Source organism: Strix uralensis, chromosome 11 (genome assembly GCF_047716275.1).
Source record: "Strix uralensis isolate ZFMK-TIS-50842 chromosome 11, bStrUra1, whole genome shotgun sequence".
NCBI classification, from domain to species: Eukaryota; Metazoa; Chordata; class Aves; order Strigiformes; family Strigidae; genus Strix; species Strix uralensis.
Genome location: NC_133982.1, coordinates 19,943,920 through 19,963,710, shown reverse-complemented (window position 1 = coordinate 19,963,710; position 19,791 = coordinate 19,943,920). Strand labels below are relative to the sequence as shown.

The 19,791-nt window shown below is 40.5% G+C and overlaps 2 protein-coding genes and 1 long non-coding RNA gene across 3 annotated transcripts in view; 2 read left to right on the top strand and 1 right to left on the bottom strand.

Annotated features, from left to right (window-relative positions):
- Nucleotides 1–73: 73 nt before the first annotated feature.
- Nucleotides 74–5,383, top strand: STARD5 (StAR related lipid transfer domain containing 5). Its single transcript, XM_074880108.1, has 6 exons — nt 74–393; nt 469–518; nt 644–776; nt 2,138–2,255; nt 3,271–3,364; nt 3,907–5,383. The coding sequence occupies exons 1-6, from the start codon at nt 304–306 to the stop codon at nt 4,052–4,054; spliced, it is 633 nt and encodes a 210-aa protein (XP_074736209.1). The 5' UTR covers nt 74–303; the 3' UTR covers nt 4,055–5,383.
- A 2,467-nt stretch (nt 5,384–7,850) lies between these two features.
- Nucleotides 7,851–19,791, bottom strand: part of IL16 (interleukin 16) — a 37,065-nt gene continuing 25,124 nt past the window's right edge. Inside the window, exons 12-21 of the mRNA XM_074880107.1 lie at nt 19,645–19,777; nt 18,700–18,787; nt 17,481–17,956; nt 15,215–15,353; nt 12,944–14,030; nt 12,255–12,438; nt 10,558–10,659; nt 9,594–9,846; nt 8,575–8,700; nt 7,851–8,318 (exon numbers count right to left, since the gene is read on the bottom strand). Coding sequence (XP_074736208.1) covers nt 8,125–8,318; nt 8,575–8,700; nt 9,594–9,846; nt 10,558–10,659; nt 12,255–12,438; nt 12,944–14,030; nt 15,215–15,353; nt 17,481–17,956; nt 18,700–18,787; nt 19,645–19,777 — 2,782 coding nt within the window. The 3' untranslated portion in view covers nt 7,851–8,124. The remainder of the gene's footprint in view (nt 8,319–8,574; nt 8,701–9,593; nt 9,847–10,557; nt 10,660–12,254; nt 12,439–12,943; nt 14,031–15,214; nt 15,354–17,480; nt 17,957–18,699; nt 18,788–19,644; nt 19,778–19,791) is intronic.
- Nucleotides 8,119–13,101, top strand: LOC141948086 (uncharacterized). The gene is made up of 6 exons (XR_012630359.1): nt 8,119–8,201; nt 8,861–8,979; nt 10,314–10,490; nt 10,579–10,724; nt 12,215–12,361; nt 12,987–13,101. It is a non-coding gene; the product is annotated as an uncharacterized LOC141948086 (long non-coding RNA).

The window sequence follows — 19,791 nt, the reverse complement described above, 5'->3', positions numbered from 1 at the left end:
CAGGCCGGCGGTGACCGGGTGACGTTTGCTCAGCGCTGCCTGTCGCCTGGCGGCTCTGCCGCAGTTACCCGCTGTCCGGGAGAGCCACGCCACGGCCACCCGCGGCTCCGGGCTGGCCCCGGCCCCGCCACCGCCCCCCCGGCAGGCGAGGCAAGCCCAGCCCCCTGCTCCGCCGCGGCCGGTGGGCGGGTGGGAGGCCGCGGCCCCCCAGGTGAGGGGCGGCGCCGCCATCGGCCCACGGGGGCGGGGCGGCGCGGAGCCCTCATAGGCGGCGGCCGAGCGGCGGCTCCGCCCTGCCCGGCCATGGACTACGCGGGGCTGGCCGAGGCGGCGGCCGAGAAGATGGGGCTCTACCGGCGGGACCCCGGCGGCTGGCGGGGCTGCCGGCGCACGGTGAGCGGGCGGGCGCGGGTGGGGGCTGGCCCGGCCCGGCCCGGCGGCTGAAAGCTTCCCCTCCCCGCCCCGCAGAGCGAGGTTTCGGTGTCTTGGAGACCCTCCGCGGAGTTCGCTGGCAACGTGTGAGTACGCCCGGCGCCCCGCGTCCGTTTCCCGAGGCGCCGGGGTGCGGGGTCGCCCCCGCGGTGCCGCCGCGGGGTGTTCGGGGCGGAGCAGCGGGGTTTGGTTTCGTTTCGTCCCGCCGCAGGTACCGGGGAGAGGGGATCCTGCCTGCCAGCCCCCGGGATGTCTGGCACTGCATAAAGCCGGTGGCCGGCGGGCCCAGGACCCAGTGGGACCAAAACGTGAAGGACTTCGAGGTCATCGAAGCCATCAGCGATGTAAGTTCCTTAAAAACTGTTCCAGCGTGATGAAATGCAGCGTTGTGTTCAGACGCGGGTGTAGTGCCTCGTGAGACAGCCCCTGGGACACGCAGGGAGGTAGGAGGATCTCAACAAGTTGTACAGTCTCTCTGTCGGGATCAGTCTGACAATACTGGGATTAGGAATAATTTTTTTTCCATAGATTGCATATATTCTCTTAACAATGGTTTATCTTTCTGAAGGGAACTACTAATACGTTCTTGATGAAATACTGCATACTTAAAATATGTATAGCATTAAAGATGCCTGCACTATGTTTATTAATACTGCAAATCAAGCTAAGCATGATTATTTTTAACAAGTTATTTGGGAGAACCAGAGGTTTAGAGAATACATAGGCTTAGCTAAGCAGTGAAGCGTTCGTGTCATCAGCTGTGAATTCAGGCCCCATCTTTCACCGTGGCAGCACACGATGCTCTGCGCTGTGTGTGTCACCATCTGCCATTAACTGACTGACTGACCTTGGGACCCAGCGCTTTGCCTCCATGTCTCTGTCATTAAAATAGAGATGCTGCACTCAGAGCGTTACAGATGAAAAGGGCTATGTGTGAGCAGTAATTTCCACCGCTGCAGTTATACAGTCTAACTTCCAATATATTTTTTTTAAGTGTGCCAGAACCTTACGAGGGCATTGGATTTAGACCCCCAAATCTGAAGTGGATGTAGGTGCTCAGAGGCAGCCAGGGTGAAAACACAGCCAGTCCTAGGAATGTTCATGAAAGTCCTGGGAGGATTATTTTTCTTGTGGGAACCTTACAGGCATTTAGTATTAATTATAAACTTCAACTTTAAGAATGCTGCAGCCTGCCACTTGAAATTCATAGACTTTGAGACTTGTCAGCGCTTAAGAGTGTGGTAGAAACATCTGTTTTGGGGAGCCTGTCACCACAGAGCCTCCACAGGAGGGGATGGTAGTGTTAAGGTTTCTGCAGTGTAACAAAACTGGTTATCAAGTTGTATCCCATGTGATATGATACAAAGAAGTTATATGTGTTAGCTTTCCTGGAAAGGAGAAGCATTTTAACTGTCCTGTGAGCATAGGTGAGCTAGATTGACTTTTCAGTATCCCTTGTGGTCTCTGTCCTTAAACAACCTGGAAGCATTGCAGTATCACTGTTTTTCTCCATTAAACTGTCCTTCATCCACACACCACGGTGCCTTTGGACTGTGCTGATTAGCATTTTGTTCGACAAAGGGTGTAATAGAACCCCTTGATACAGTTTAGAAAGTGTAACTGAAAGAATACCAGAAAGTACAGGGATTTTTCTGCTGTACTTCTGAAAGCATCAACTGACATAACTCTGTCTTGTGATTTCCAGACTGTCTCTGTGTGCAGAACCACAACCCCTTCAGCTTTCATGAGGATTATTTCACCAAGAGAATTCGTGGATGTGGTAGTAATGAAGCAATATGAAGATGGGACAATGCTATCTGCTGGTAAGACGTTTGTGTTCTCAACATGTTCACGTCATGTTAGGAGATAACTAGCAGCTACCAGAAATAAAATAAAATAAAAAATAAGTAACATGCTGTTCAGTAGTTGTTGATCTGATCTTGATCAGAAGATAAAATAATGCTCTCTCTACATTGTTGTTCTCAGAGTATATAAATCATCTTAACATTCAGATGATGATGATATTGTTGGCCTGTGGTTTCTTCCCTTGCTATACTTTTGAGATTGAATAAGTGTTTAATTTGCTATTAAGTTCTGGGGATTTTTGTGTGTGTGTTTTTGTTAGTTTTTTTTTTTTTTTAAGAATTCACAGAACTCTAAAAGGAGTCCCATTTAGGCTAAATCGTGTTTTAACATTTTCTGCACTGCCTCTAGATTTTGGTGAAGCCATTGAATAAATGTACCACTCCTGTATGTGGGAATAATTGTTCCTATGAAACCAAATAGTGCTGTTTCTTAAGGGGCTGCCACTGGGTGGAAGGATGTTTCTTTGTTTTTTTCACTTCCATCCTGTTGTTTAACTGTTACAGGTCAGTGCTTTTATTGCCCCAGTGTTCAGCTGTCCCATTTTCCCATCCTGTCCAGGAATGCCTTGCCAGGAATTTATATACTTGCTAGAGTGCAGCTTCTCAGCAGCCAAGTGGCATATGCCTCTGTGGCATGGATTTGTGGGAAGTAACTTGAATGACCTCTCAGGAAAAGCAATGCCCTCACACAACATGGATTCAGTGAAATTCCCTCAAAGTGTCTTGCTTGAAGTAACAGTTGCTTCTAAATTCAACAGTTCTTTGATTTCCCTATTCCATGGCCAGCATGGTTCCTTTTATTGGTCTTTTCTGACCGTTTGTATGGCGTGACCGCACACTGAAAAGGTTATACTGCTGTTCTTAAATATGTTCTCATATAGTGAGCTTGCTTCCCAGCTGGTGCTTTGAGCGCCAAGGACTCTTTCCCATCTTCTGTGAAAATGATACTTTTCTTGAATGCTTTTTCTTATAGCCACCCATGTGGAACACCCGCTGTGTCCTCCTCGACCAAATTTCGTGAGAGGTTTTAACTATCCCTGTGGCTGTTTCTGTATACCTCTTCCAGGGTAAGAAGTGATCTATTTGAACATTATGTATTCTAAAGCCCTTCTTGTTGTGTGGTGTGTTTCTGTGCACATGGCCACATGTGATCTGTAGCCTCTTGGCAATGGCATGTTTCTGTCTTCCTTTGACTCATAATCATTATGAGTGAGTGCCCTTTTTGGTGCAATGAATTAGTCTCTTTTCATTTCCTAGAGGGAAGTCTTTAATGATACAGGAACCATCATCATGGTAGGATTCTCGCTGACCTCTTAAGCAGAGATTCAGCAGAACATACAAGTATGGTCTTAATTTTTGGTAAATGAGTATCCCGTTGTTTATTACATTGCCATAATTCATAAACAGAGTTATGTACCTAATTAGGGCCTAGTTTAACTGTAATTTGACTTGTGGGGGTAGCCACATTCATTGAAATCTGGAATTAATGTCTGTTGTTTGTTTAAAAGTGCTTGGAAATATCTATCGTCAGACAATATATATGAGTCATTGTAAAGTTCTTAATGCTTTTAAACCACTGGCTATAAAGTCACTTGCGTTGTCTTTGCAGGGAGCCAGAGAGGACTCAACTCCTCAGTTTCTTTCAGACTGATCTTGGTGGCTATCTTCCCCAGACGGTGGTGGATTCGTTCTTTCCAGCGAGCATAGCTGGCTTTTACAGTAACCTGACCAAAGCTGTTAAGGCATTAAAAGCGTGACAAGACCAGTTGTTGTCAAGACCAGCTGAGGGTAGGAAGAAATGTGGCAGCTTGAGGGTAGACATAGGAAGTTGGCCTACCAGTAAAGATACTTAGGAACTGTGAAAGGGGAACAATTGAGTAAAGTAAATTTTTAAAACATCATTTTCTACCTGTCCCTATGCAAAGCATTTTTTTCTAATATGGTGGCCTTCATTTTCAAAATTAGAAAAATATCACACCAGAGGCTGGAAGAATCCTGGAGGCAGCACTGGTGGCTGGCTGTGGGGAGAAGATGCACGTACGGGATCTGTTCTTGGCCACGCTTTGTCAGCATCTGTGAGGAGAAGCGTTGCTAAAATTCACTTAGCACTACAGCATTAGCCAGGTGCAGGTCAGCACTGTTTTGTCGCTGAAGCTCCCTGTAGAATCCTGTGGAACAATATTCCTTCCCCAAAAGAATAGGTGGCTCTTTTGCTGCCAGCACTTGTAGAGCTGCTGAGATGCCCCAGTGGGTCCAACCCAGCAAATGGTAAAAGAACAAATTGGATCATGTGGAGGATCCCACTTGTTTGTTCCAGCAGACTTCAGTAGTAAGGGTAAATATGCCTTAAGTGCTTTTTTTTTTCTAAATCGAGGTCTAGCAGTGCAAATCAATTCCTAGATCTGTGGGTTGGCAAATAGATCCTCTTCCTTTTTCCCCTCTGTACCAAAACCAGCGACTTCCCCAATCTCATGAAACAAACTGCCACAGACATAGTGGCAATAAATAAAGAGGATTAAGCACTTGCCATTTTTTAAACTGCACTTGAAATGACCAATTTTAACTGCACTTGAACATTTTTTGGTCTCTTGTGATGAGAGGTTTTAATGGGTAAATAATGTTTTCTGTAGCTTTGTCCTGACTTGACAGGCCATAAGGATGCTGCTTTTTTTTTTAAGACTGGTTTGCCTCACAGCACTATCTTGTGAAATCAGCTCCTGATCTTGTGTGCAGTGATGTATCCAGCTTTAGAAAACATTTATGGTGCTGGTTACTGTAGGAATGTCAGACATCGCTGTGGATTACAGATCATTTCAAAAAGAAAACTAATTTCTGAGTTAAGAATTTAAATGCAGATGGTGATTTTAATGCTGTATCTTGATTATTTAACAAGGTTAACATGCTCTGCTTTCTGTCCCTGTATTTGTTTTATATTTAGTATAGGGCATGGACTTGCACAGTTTCCCACTGTAAATCTCACTATGTGGAACAGATTTTTTTTCACGGAGTTTTTAGTCTAGTCTCCTTTGTCTACAAAGATGTAAAAATTTGTATGAGTGTGATGAAATAAATATATTTCTGCTACACTTTGCTGGTTTTCCTGGATCATCCTTTAAAATGGTTCCTCATGCACCTGCTTTGCCATCAAGGAAACATAAGAGCCACTTAGACCTGAATTCAAGGTAACAAGAGAGAGGAAGAACCTTCACTCCTATTTACACTCCCTGCTGACTGCGGATAAAGGTGTTCTGGTGAGAACACTCACCCTCCCAGCTGCTTTGCCTTTGGTTGGTCCTTATTTCTAATTGCTGCTTTCTGTACTTACAAAAAGTAACAAATTCGCTGAGGAGAGATTTGGGCCCTGATACTACAGAGGGTCACATATTTTTATCTAAATGTACTAAAGTTGTTAGGCATGAAGTGCAATATCGTGGCAAGTCTTTGCAGGACTATGATTACTTTAATTAGCAAAAATTTCAGGGATCAGAAGTCAGGTCACCACTTGTTATTCCTGCAAGTAAACCTTTTGCAAACAATGGGGCTTTTTATAAGCTATTTAGTATATATTTAATATTTTTTTTTTATTGCTCTGAGCAATAAAGGTGGTAGGTGAGGCTCTTCCTTGGAGTAACCTAAGGATTCCTTTTCTGCGTCCTCAACGCCTTCTACCCAGAAGGAATGAAGAGCCCTTAACATTCAGCCTTCTGCCCTGCCAAATTGGAGATGGAAACATCTTGGCAAAGATCATCTTGTAAGATCTTGGAGGACTCCCCAGTGAGACATGCTGCCTGTCACACAGCATCTTTTGACTTCTTTTGATCTTGGCAGATGCCAGGAAATGCAGAGGCATGCAAAAACTGAAAAACTTTGGAAGTGAGTGAGAAGAGCACCTCTGGAAAATAACAAGACCAAACCTGTCTTGGTGGTTCTATGTCATTAAATTGATGAAATTAAATAGCTGGTTTGGGTGAGGACACCTCCAGCAGATGGCATTGAAGTATTTAGGGCATTCTGTGCCATGGCTGTAACAAGTCCAGTCTCTGCTGTTAAAGTTATGCAGCTGACCAAAAAGTGTGATCTGTCTTTTACAGGAAATAGCTTTAACAGTGCTAAAGAGTTCAGACCTGCCTTTCTGTGCAGAAATCATTCATGTTTTTCCTGTATTGGTGGTATGGGCAAGTGGTTGAAAAATCTTAGAATCTTTTATATGACCAGGCCTTTACTAAGACTTTGTTAAGCCTAAGCCAATAATGCATATTAAGTTAAATACAAGAAATGTTACCAAAAAAAAAAAAAATAATAGAGAGTTTAATGTAGATACCAGTTTTAAAATGTACAAAAAGATTCCTTCTCTAATTTTTCTCCTATTTTGGTTTCTACCTAATTTGTAGAAATTTTGTTTTGAGGATTGTTTGGTTGGTTTTTGGAAGAGATAACTTGATTGGGAAGGGGGTTGGATGTGTAGGGGCAGATGGCTTGTCGAGAATGTTTTTTCAATGATTAACATAGAGCTGACTTGTGAGGAAAGGCCAAAGAAAATTATACGCTTGGATTCAATACCTTCTGCTGTCTATCCTACTTCCCTTTCTCTCAGCTGCTGTTTTTGTGAAATTGTGTTAAGTGCACGGAAAATAGCTTCTGAACTCCTGCAGCTTATGGTTTGGTGAAATTAAGTAACCGAAGAAGAGTGCAACAAATTCCCAACTATGGGAAGGTGAACAGCCAAGGACAATAACCAGTGCAGCCACCGGGCTTTCAATTGGCAAGTCGCTACTTCCATCCTGATGTTGCATCTCTCCCTTTAGTGAAGTAGGTCAGAGAAGACCAAATGGGTGCAGGAGACTGTCTTGCCATAGATACACATGTTGCTGCTGGTAGAATTCCATACAGTGCTGAGAGAGCACTGCCAAAACACCGATAGCAGTCTTTGAAGTGTGGATTTGTCTCCAAGTTATTTAATGTTTCCAGAATAAACATTTGGATTCAGAACTTCTAATTCCCAAATACTCTCACTGGTACTTTCCCTTACAAAATTAACACAGAGACATTTCAAAAAATTTGTGTGGTTAGAAGGTAAGACTTAGTTCTAAATGGCCTTGTTACTCTCCGGCTGTAGTCCTCTGAGACCTCTGGCTGGAGGAAGGTTAGGAAAACCTCTGCTATATTACCCTCAGCTTCCTGCCTCACCCTTGCAATACTGTGAGACACTCCTTTCCCCTCCACCCAGTGTTTGCCTGCTGGAGTTGAGATGCCTCTGTCAACTGCTAGTAGAAAGTTACCTTGACAGGTTTTGGCTGGCTGTATGTTCTGTGGTTTCAATAGAAAAGCTGGAGTTTTCCAGGACACATTGTCATTTTGACACACTAAGTTGCATCTGCCTTTCTCTTTCCTTTACACATTCTCTAAGGCAGTGCTTAGTTATAGGCTTGTAGACACATTTCTTCCTCCTGGCAAGGTAAGGTGGGGAACAAGACTTGTGGAGTAGGACTGAAAACTTAGCCCAGAATGTGCTTCTGATATTTGTTAAGTTAATGGCTTAAAATAGGTGAGTACTACAGCTGTCACATATTTTATTACAACCAGTACATTATTAATAAAGTCACTGTTTTATAATTCTACACTTTTAACATATTTCTGAATGTTGAAATAAGAATCATGCACATTTTGTGCACATCTTATTTTATCCCAGCTTGCTCTGTAACTGGCAGTAAGATCATGTGTACTTTTCGTTATGTGCTTTCTGAGTATCTTGCTGTGCTAGCCAAATGGTTGCAAGTAATAAAATCCTTTTTTGTCTGTAATATTGGCAGTACTCTAATTCCTTCTCTTACAAAGTTTCAGATGACTTGGTGGTAACAGAGCTCGGATTCTTCCTCTTGATGATAGCTGTGATGGGCCCATCAGGTAATGCCTTGATTATATTCCATGCTTCAAAACGAGTGAGTCCTTGCATGACAGTTGTGTGCACTTGTAATAGCTCATCACCAGGCTGAACAGGGCTCCTTTGTTCTGATGTAGTCCCTTGAGAAAGAAAATTAATTTCCTTTAATTCTTTGGGTGGAGGAGGTGTTGATGTATCTTTTACTTTTTAAGAATCACCAGCATGTTTGGTATAAACCACCTTGTCTTAGCAGGCAACAAATTACTAGCACTGCACAGGATAATGCTGCATTTACAAAAAATGCCATTTTCGTGGGTATAAATCAGCAGTCAGTTATGAACTGCACAAGTTTGCATCAGCTAAGAACCTGCCCCGTAGTCATTTAAGCGTGTTTACCTTTAAATATCCTGTTGATGATGATGGGTTTATCTCCATGAATAGAGCCCTTCCCTCCTTCTAGACTGAATCCTAAACCAACAGGTGTTTTTTCTAGAGTTACAGTGCAGATTGTACCTTCAGTTGCTGGAAACAAATGGAAAGTTAGCAGATGGGCACCATGTAGTCTGAAAAGCTAAAACATCTGTTACAAAAAAATGAACCTCTGTTTTGTTTGCAAAGGCACCATCAACTACCAAATGAAAGAGGAAAATATAACTTTTAATTCCTCTTTTTGTCACTGTAGGGCCCTCTGGGAAGCTGGGGAGAGAAAGTTGTGTTTGAATTCATGGCAGAATGGAAATATAAAGATGAAAGCTGGTGACACTTACTAGAATTAGAAAAATCTGTTGAACAAAATTTAAGGTAAATGTATTTGACTTGATGTTAGTTATGAAATTGTTATTGACTACAAAGCTTTTAATGTTCATTCACAGTGTATAAAGCAAGCTACGGATCTCCAGTTCATGCTTTAGAAAAAACCCACAAAAATATCTTCAGAATATCTTAAGGTTCTGCAAAAATCTGACCTTGCTATGTTTCAGATGTAGGCACTTGCTATATCAAACAATAGCACATTGTTTATTCAAACTGAAATCCTCTTTCACAAAGTCTTGTAAACTAGAATCTAGTAATATTAGAATAAAGAGTCACTGTTCACTGAGTTGTCATTATACCTTCAATTAGATGTGTTACTACAATAATAATCTCTGTATGTCTACAGAAATTCATACAGAGGATCACATCTGGTTTATTTCAGAGGGTTCCTTTATTTTAGAAATCTATTAATTCTTTCCCTTTCCAAGAAAGTCATTCCAAATGTCTGTTTCAGGAATGTTTTATTAATCATGCTGTCTTTAATCATGGTTCTCAGATTTATACAGCCAACACTGAGCTGCTTTATTAACACACGGATTTCAGGTGATAAGTAAACACTTAGCAGGTGGGGGCTGCAAGGTAATGCCACTGAGCTTACTCACCAGACTCTTGGGAGGCATCACTTGCTACTGAAGATGTACTAGAGCTGATTGAAACATTAGGATTTTTTTCTCCATCTTTAGCTTTTCTAGTGACAACAACAGCTTGTCTGGGTTGTCGAGCCTGTCGCATGATTGCTGAGGCATCGCTGTGAGTTGCACCCTTAAGAGACTTTCCGTTAATGGATAGTACTTCATCTCCTTTCTGAATAGTTCCTTCCTGAGATGCTAGTCCGCTGGGAAACACTTTGTGAACCTAGTGAAGAGCCCAGTCACCACATACGCGCACACAGAAAGAGGAAAATAACAAATCATCACTAAATCACTCAGTTAATGCTTTTCACCATGTGCATTTTCCGTTCTTTGCCAGGAACAGGCTGCTTCTAGCACATTTCAGGACTGAGGGCTTAATAAACTTGTACAGAGGAATTCTGTGCACAGCCCTCCTCAAGCAGCTAGGCAATCTGTTTCACCCCGCTATCAGATGGCCAAAGCCTTGCTGCCCATGGTACGTTCCATGCCTATGCTGCTTCCTGACCCTCTCACTGCTCTGCTAGTGGGAGGAAGAAGGCATGAAGCTAGTCTCTTGCTTCCAGACCCCTTACATGTCTACGTGCTCACCTCATTCCTCCTGCCCACCCTGCATGGTCTTCTATAAGCATGTGAATAAGGTGTTGGTTACTTTCTCCTGAGGGCTGTGTGTTGTTCTGCCTTGGCTTTCAGAGCTGCGGGGGAGCATGGTGTCCAAGGAAACAAGCCACCACTGCCCATCACCTGGAGAGGGCAGCTCTGTACAGAAGAACCCTGTTTTCACCCATTAAGACCACGATTCTTACATCTCTATCAGTACAGCTGCCTACTCTGATTATGCTAAAAGCCAACCTCTGTAGCAGAAAGCCGGTAAGTTGTATATTTTTAGATAGACTAATTGTTTTTGGAGTATTTTTTTAAGAAAGACACTACTTACTGTTATCACTTTGTTTTCTAGATCAGTGCCCCCTGCCAGGCTGAATCCAAGCCCGGTATCTTCTTCTTTATGTAAAATTGTAACATGAATATCATCAAATTCCTAGGTAGAGAAAGAAATGAAGTCAAGAACTTCCCAACAGATATGTCAAGATGACTGGAAAATCAGCATGTTTTCTTTTTGTCCATTGTACATTTTATAATGAGACTTAGTGGTATTAGCACAATACTGAGACATGTTTAGTATTTGGTTTTGATCAAATTTACCTATCAATTACCTATTTTATAAAATGCTATTCTGTGTCTAAAATTGTTCTGGTTTGGTAAACAGGTTATCAGTTCGATCTGGACCATAAATTGAATTATATTAAAGAGTACAGATATCATGTACTGTAGAAACAGAAAATATTGCTGAAATGTTTTAGAGGACCTTTTCATTTAAAAAGTGATAAAAGAATTTGGCATACAACTCACATGAATGCAAGTGTCACAGCTTAAAAATTGCTTCTCATTCTTATTTTACTTTTTAACAACGATCTACTAACAGGTAGAGTAAGCTGTCTCTGACTGTGTTGTCCCAAAGATGAGTTTGTATAGGGTAACAGCTCCTGTTTATAACCTAGTTTCCTAAAGAAACATGGCTTTCTTGACCACAATTTGACAATCATGTTCAGTATGTGAATAATTGTAGTTATATCTTTTGATATTATGTGTTGTTTCATTCCACAATTGAATCTACTGGCCAGCTGCAACCAGGCAGAGGGTACGTGCTGCTCAAAGATTGTCCTGAAAATTCCATGAAAACAACTTGATATGAGGGACTCCAACGTTCCATTGAGGGCAACATTGCAACATAGCTTTTACTGCTAATCAAACAAAAAAAAAAATCAACATGGGACGTTGACAAGAAACACAAATTGATACAAAACTTGGCTTTCATAAATTCTGCTTGTCAAAGTGCTTTTTGATTGCAACATACTAGCAAAGTTTGTTGTAGTCAGTAACAATTTGTCTCTGACATAAGAGCTCGACCTGGTATTCTGAGAGGCAGACATGAGTTCACTACCCATGCTCCATGATAGAACACAAACCAGGACTAACATGGGAGAGACATGCCCTGCAGTTAGCTAAGAGGCAAAAACTATATTAATGCAGTTATGCTGCCTTTGCACAGCTTGGAGTATCTTAACACAGCAAGCACGTAGCTGCCAGCAGAAGCTGTGCTGTTTTCAATGCAGAGCTCTGGATGTTACCTACTTTTTCTTTGAGTGTGAGCAGTCTTTGAAAGTCTTTACAGTTCTGTAATGTACACTTTTCACCTTGATTTTTGAGTTACTCTGAGCTTTATTGCAATTCTAGATGAACCCAGTAAGACTAAAGGTTGCTCAGTATCCCAAAAATGAGGCATTGGGTGTCTCAGACTGGCAACCCAGATAAAAAGAAAGGCCTACAAAATACCATTGCCTGCTTCTGCATACACTGACCTTATCTGCTGAATAACTGCTATCCCATTAGTTAAAGGCTTAGTTATCTTCGAAGACTTATTCAAGATTTTTGATCAAAAGAGCTAAACATTGCTACTGATACATATTGAGATGACGGTTTTATTTGTTATAATATCAAGTTGCAAAGATTAACCAAGTGCATTAATTCCACAGCTTTCTGACAATCATGCATAAAAAGAAAAAGCAGATTTACCTTTAAGGTTGCTTCATCTAGCGATTTGACTTCCTCTATAAGCTTTGCTAACTCTTCAGGGGAAAGCAGAGAGATGACAGACTGCCCTGACACACTGGATGCTTGAGGTGAGCCATGTTCCTGTTTCTCTTCCTCTTTCTCATTGTCTGCTAGGCTCACAGTATATTCTCTCAACTCAGAGAGGCTGTCCCATTGTGACAAGAATAAAAAAGAAATGTTGAGTTATGAAAGAACATACCCACAAAAGCATAGTACAGACAATTTTGGAGCACTCATCTTTTGATCTTATTAGTATTTAATAGGGGTGGTAGCTCCTATCATAAGTATTATAAACACATACAAATATAAATTAATTGGTTTAGCCTAACAGAACATCACATAAAAGAATGGGAACAATCTCTTGGCCCCAGGCAAAAATAGACTTAAATCTCCTTTATCATGGAGATACTAGAAATATTACTCCTTAAGTATGAAGAAGTTTGAAATATACTTGCACTTATATAGTACAAATTAAAAGCAAGTGTAACAGTCATGTGAGTCATTCAACCTTTGTGCTCTAAAAAGTTTTTAACTTAGTCTGTGCTCTACTTTGATGTGTTACTACCTTAGAATGTTAATCTGTCAGCAGGTCAGCACAGATGCTCACCAGTGCTGATCTGTAAATCTGATTTTTAAATATGGTATCTTACTTTAGTGAAAACCCAGTGTCCAGGTGATGATTCTCACTTGCAGGTGAGAGAGAAGTCCCATCCTCCTCCACAGAGGACTGAGACAGTGTGTCCAGAGTTTCCCATGTGCTGTTTCCAGAAGAGGCTAGAGACTGAGGAAGGCAAAGCAAAGATTTCATTAAAGCAGATGACACCTGGCTACTGATGGAATAGATTTTGCTACACGTTTCATCATATGACTTCATCATCTCACAAGACTGGGTAGCAGTAAGTGGGAAGCTTCGTGATCTTAGACTGTGTGATTTTGCTACTGATACAAGATGGGAAGTTGCAATGGCTTCTGTAGTTAAGAGACCCGAGGAATTCTCAGTGCTGGCCTTGTGGCTTTTCTCTGAGCTCGCTGCAAGGACTTCCCTTGGAGAGGAACATCTATCTAGGCTCTTTGTACCCATGACCACAGGTGACTGTTGTTGGCTAGTTTCACAATGTTGAAGGAAGTCTTGGTTTAAATGGGCTGGAGCCGCTTCTGACCCTGTTGCACTGGGAGAGTGCTCTTTCTGGACTGATGGTTTCAGGCTAAGCCTTCGGTGTATTTTTTCAGGTGACTGTGGAGCACTCAAGGATTCAAATGAGCTTATTCTTTGTTTTATTGATGATCCCCTAGGAGACACACGGGATAAGCTGGATTGCAATTCTTTGGTGGAAATAGTCTCAAGGTCAGGAGGACTTTGATCTGCTGGTGTTTTTAGATCTGAATTTGCTTTCCTCAGTCCTTTCAGACTTTGGCGAAACCAGGCTGGCTTAGGTGCAACAGGAGGACCCTTTTTCACACTGTCATTTTCATCTGATTTTAGCACTTTTGAACTGACTATTTCCGCTTCAGATTTCTTCAGAACTGTCTCTGAGCTGCTTCGATTTTGATTCTCTTTGTCTGTGTTGATGCCAGGTTGCAAATCTAAGTGGACGTTGTCTTCACTCATGGTAGGATTAAATAAGCTTTTTATGCAGTCGGAAATTTTAACCCAAGGGTCTTCTGTTGTATCAAGACTATAGTCTACCCGTGCTTGTCTTTTAAGTATAGGCCTTTGTATTGATGAAAGTGGATTCCCTGTATTAGAGAAACATTGATTATAAACAAGCCTCCTTCTACTTCTCCATTCTTTATCTGTGCATTGTTATTAATTCATTAAATTTGAACTTCATTCAAGCCCCCAATGAATATCTTTTCAGTTTCTAAAGAAGTTTAAACTATTTTTTAAAATTCACAACTCTTGATCTACAAGTTCTGATTCCTGACACTGAAGTTAACTGAGAAAAAAGACTCTTACATGCTTATATACAAGAACCCTTTTCTAAAGGTCCTGCAACTTCTAAAGGTAGCCTGAAATTCTGGGGTGCTGAAGTCATGATATAAGCTATAACAGTTAAAATAGAAGGCTAAAATTGCAATGTTGTTTGCAGCCTAGTGAAAAAGGTGATGTTACAGTAAGTTCTTTTAAAAAATAATTTTTCTTTCCTACCTTTATAAGTATATCCCACTCTAAAAATACTCTTCCATGAAGATTAATATTTATGATTCCTTAAATTTTTGCAGGATTTTCCAGTTGTATTCTTCTAACAAGTAAAAATTTAATTCTAACGTAGGAATATTTTTTACATCAGAGACTGATTAAGCATTTTAATGTTAGACACGGTAGAGCTGAATGGCAGCAAACTTTTGGTTGTGCAGTTGCACGGTTACTGTTATCTGCTTCAGTGTAAATAAAAATATTTCCTTATATGGCATCATTTTTTTTTTTAATGATCTGAGCCAGAATTACATAACTGTTTAGGTTGTAATAGAACTCTTGAGATTCTCTAGTTCTCTTAACACTAAGTTTACTTTATTCTAACTAACACAACAAAATACTAACTTATTATCAGTGGTTTTATACCATTGCAACACTTGAGCCTTGAAACTATGCCTAAAAATGTCCTTTAGAAATGCTAAAACTAACCTTTCATAGCAAATTTTCAATATCAATAAGCAGTTTCATGTGAAGAAATACAATAGTGTACCTGTCCATTAACAATTTTTACAATAAATCATCTATTATGCTTATTTTTATATAGTTTTCTTTCTTTTCAAAGATTAATCAATAATTTTAAAATTCATCTGTTCACTCTAAACTTTACAGATACGGGTTGAAGTCTACTTTTAAAGAGAAAGGTGAAGTCAGCTTGATACCCATTTTGGAATTCAAACTAAATGCCAGGTTAGCTGCAAAAAAAAGTTCATGGACTTAAACATACCTAAGTTTGCTTTTCTTTCTTGATCTCTGCCCACTGGATCAGCAGTTCTGTGTTCAGTATCACATGCTGTAGGAGAAGTGGTAAAGACACTGTGCGTTACATCAGTTTGATGTCCCTCTAGCATTGGTTCTCCAACTTCCTGCTGAACAAACAGGAAATAGAAGTGTGTCAGAATGTAATTATACAAACCACACTATATATGAATCTGAACTCCCTCCCCCCTGCCCCCCCCCCCCCCCCCCAAAAAAAAACCCCAAACCAAAACCACCAACATATTTTCATTTGTTTTTAATCTGAAAAGAAATATTGAATAGAAATCAAGCTTTCACTTCTGGTTGGGATGTAATCCTCACAGGACTTAATTTATTCTATACTACAAGAATGCTGGCATGACACTTTATGGTTACAATTGTAAACAGGCTGTGAAAAAATGCAATTAACATCTCGAAATTTTAGTAATAAACATTATATGATAAACCAAAAGACTGCCTACTATAATTTTCAATTTTTGTAAAATCAGCCATTCTGTAGACTTTTGCAAACCAGTCAAGCAAAGTTCCTTTATCTTCATATTAAACTCTCTGTTGAAGCCTTTTGCCCTTAAGCCCAGGCTAGATAAGCTAAATTTTTACTGCAGTTTGAGCTCTCCCTTTCTTGGTTTTGGCTGGAAACATAGGGTGAGAGGATTAGTTCAAGGCTGCAGTAAATGCCGCTCTCAACATCATTAACACATGCTCGGGAGTTAGTTTATTTCTTTGTAACCCGGGATACCAAGTTACCATCTGCTCTGCTGTGACATTGGAAGTGCTCTCAGCTATGTAGTTAAACTTCGGGATTACTAATAGGAATCAAAACCAAACAGGACAGAGTGGAGGTCTAGTAACAAATGAGATTGTCCTGAAAAAAAACAGTAATTGGACAATTTCTTAGCTTTTCTGTAATGGGGGCATGTTTGTTGTGCAACTTTCTTATTCTAGGAAATCCTTTCTCCATCCCCCGCTTACTAGGGTCCTTCTCGAAAGTTTCACTTGTGTTCTGTTGCTGTTAGATGTGGACATCAGACGTTCAGTAAGTGAAGTAGCCAGTTTGGAAGCACTATGAACATACAGTTTGATCTTACTCTTTACTGATGCCAGTTATACCTGCCTTTTTACTGATGCAGTTTAAAGCACAATCAAAAATATCAGTTAAGCATTCTTGATTATGAAAAAGCAACCTCGCAGTCTACAGAACCCCCATATAAAACTGTGGTATGCAGGACTCACACTGCCTAATACAAAATGTTTAAACTTTTTTGGATATTAGCACTATACACGGACTTCAGTCTGAGATGTATCATTTTATCTTGATCTCTGCAGCTTGGGAACTGGTGTGGGGGTTTTTTGCATTGCATTGAGATCTGTTCGTTTTTACTGGTATCTTACTAAACCCAGGGGAAACAGGTTTCATTTTTAAACAAACCACAACTTTGTTTCAACATGCAGATCTCACAATCCCTCACACTCATGCAAATGTGAAACACTGTCTTTCTGTTCTACCTTAGACAAGAGAGGGAACTGAAATTTAATACTGTACAAATATATAATCAGTTTTTAAATACTGTAGCTCGTCAACAAATATGTATGTGCCTCACAGGTTAAATGAGTTTGTTTAGTACCTCCTGGGCTCAAGAAATGTATATGGGACCAAGACTACCTGCTGTACATAATGTTTAGTGCTTTCTTGCAATGAAAATCCACTACTGAAACAAAGAAATTGTTTCACGACTTCACTACTTCATAAATGATTTGACTCTGTGAGTGTCGAATCAACCACACCAAGCTGACATCAGAGGTTGTGCAAACTCCCCCAGTCCCGGCCCAGGGCATATTGCTGTTCTAGTTGCACTGGAACCAGAGAGTGCTCGATACCACCAGTGGTACGTGTTCATGAGGAGTGGCAGTGAGGGAATCAAATTTGTTCTCGCTGCTGCTCTCACTGGGATTTTAACTCAGATTCCTTGATACAGAAGAAATTTTCTTCAGACACTTCTCTGCTTTCTGACCTTAGTTTTAATGTCACATTTTGAACTAAACTGGCTTCATTAAGATACATGTTATTTTCAAAATAGAAGAGCCTCATCCCCTTCCCCCTCCCCCCATGTATATACAGTGTCTCTTTCTTCTCTGCCCTTCTTGCTGCCATCACACAAAGTCACTGTGCCTTCCTCCTTCCCCTGTCTCACAAACATGCAAGCAAAAGAAAAATTTTGCAAATTTTGCTTTACCTGAACACTTGCAGTAGGCGATACAGCCACTTCCGATGCAAGCTTTTCTTTTCTGTCTGTGTCACACTGGTCATTACATGTACAGTCCTGCTTAAAATATTTCCTTGGAGGAGGTTTGGGCTTTGATGATTTAGGTTTTCTAACAAGGATCTCTGATGATTTCTTAGTGTTTTGCAAGGGTCGACCTCCTTCACTACAAGTAGGAGGGGAATTTCTCTCTGAATTATTACCAGACAATGAGTACAGTAGGCTAGGTTGTCTGGTAACTGGTACATCAATGCTATGTACTCTTGCTTTCAAGTCAGCCAGTTGGTATGCAGCACTGTTACTACATGATGACCGAGGGTTGTAGCTGCTGTCACTGCTGGAGCGGGTCATCAGCTTCTGTGTCCTGTGGTTGCCATGAGCAGCATTCCTTTCAATATGTTTTTCACATGGGTGTCTTCCATGCCAGCTCATATCTAGTTTTTTAACACCTGTATGAGGAACATGTTCAAAATGTCTATTCCGATACACGCACAGTGCTCACTTCTAAGATTCAGCTGATTAAATTTGCAGCTAAATAGCTAAATACCATCATCGGTTGATGCAAAGGTATGATGTATGCATTAAAGGCTTGCAGATCAAAGAGTCAAAGAGTTACATTCTTGGACAGCAAAATAATGATACATTTTCCCTATAGAGATACATATATATCAGCAGTATAGTTTTACTGATGACGATTCTGTTACCCTTGGTCCTTTAGAAGAAATGAGGACACTAAAAGGAGTGTCATTGCAATATATTTCCGTCGGAGGATGTCATACCTGAACTGGGCAAATAGCTCTAACCATACACCTTTCCTCATAAGGGGGATTAACAAGCTGTTTGCCCCCAGGACATCACCTGCATTGTGCAGTTCCTTGCTATTATAGTCCTGTCACCTACTGACACTTGTTTGAAAAGCTTTAAGCAGAGGTTATGAATTGCAAAGAATGAGCAACGGTGAGAGGAAGTTTGCACAAAAATTTTTGCTGGAAATCAGACAGATGTGGTCTTATCACTCTGGTAATGTGCCTTAGGAGGCATGTTAGGAGCGCTGTCCTGTGAGGTTTCCTCCTCTTGTTTTCTGCTCTTGGTTACTTGAATGTTACCAAGGTTTCTAATCCAGCATGTACTCATCCTACATATCTTTTAAGTCAAAATTGCCATGTCTCAGTGAATATACTTATTCCCTTACCTTCAGTACTCCATTGGTGTCTCTCCTTTCCAAATCTGTTGTTTTCTACAGCTTGTGCAACAGCTTCTTTTAGCTGTTGCTCAGACACCTAGGAAATACCATGCCATTATACTCTCATGAGACTGCTGTGGGGTGTTGAGTAACATTTAAACATTTATTCCTTCCACAAAAATTTCCAAATCCTGCACATCCTCTAATGGAAACGAATAGAGCTAGTTATATTACACATCAGTTAATTTTAAAGCTAAGTGCACACCATTATATTTGTATATATTCCAGTATAAGTGAAGTATATTTATGGATGTGCTGTTGGTTGTTTAGAAAAAATAGGATCTTTCAAAAATAAATGTCCTTTCGCATATTTCACTTGAAGTGGAGTTCTGGATTTACCAGTATAAGATAATTTGATACCATGTTTTTATGATAATTTATGCAACTATTTAAACCTGATAATAATTTATACAGTATTTGGTGTTAGGAAGCATTTTGTAGAAAAATCTTGCAAGAACAAAATATTTTCCTTTAATTATAAATATTGGCTGGGCAAGACCTGAATTTTAGTTACTGAAAGACAGGTGTATAAACATTTCTTTCTTTTTGGGGGGTATGTTCCTTCTTTCAAATTATTTTCTTACTATTGAGAATGCTTTCTTGCATAAGAAATATATTTTGGTTTATTCCTTAAATGTTATTTCTGTGCTTTTCTTACTCACAGCACAGAAGCTCATGCAAGACTGTCTCGAGTGATCTTCAAATCCTACATGATTATATTTAAGATAGTGAATATGTCAGGTTTGTTTGTGCGCAGCAATGCTTATAGAGAGATCAACATCTTTGTTATCAACATTTTCCCACCTGTTTTAGATTAGCACCTGCTCCCTCACTTAGTCTTAGTTCTCAGTAAGTGCTTTACAGAATGTCAGAAAGAATAGAGTGTGCTGCTACCTGTGGCTCAGGGTGTCTGCTAATAATAATCTGCACTGCACCAGGATTGCAGTGGCTTAGCACAGCATAAACTTCATTAAGGGTCGTATTTTGTACTGAAGCTTCATTAATTTCAATAATTTCATCTCCGCACCTACAGAGATATTA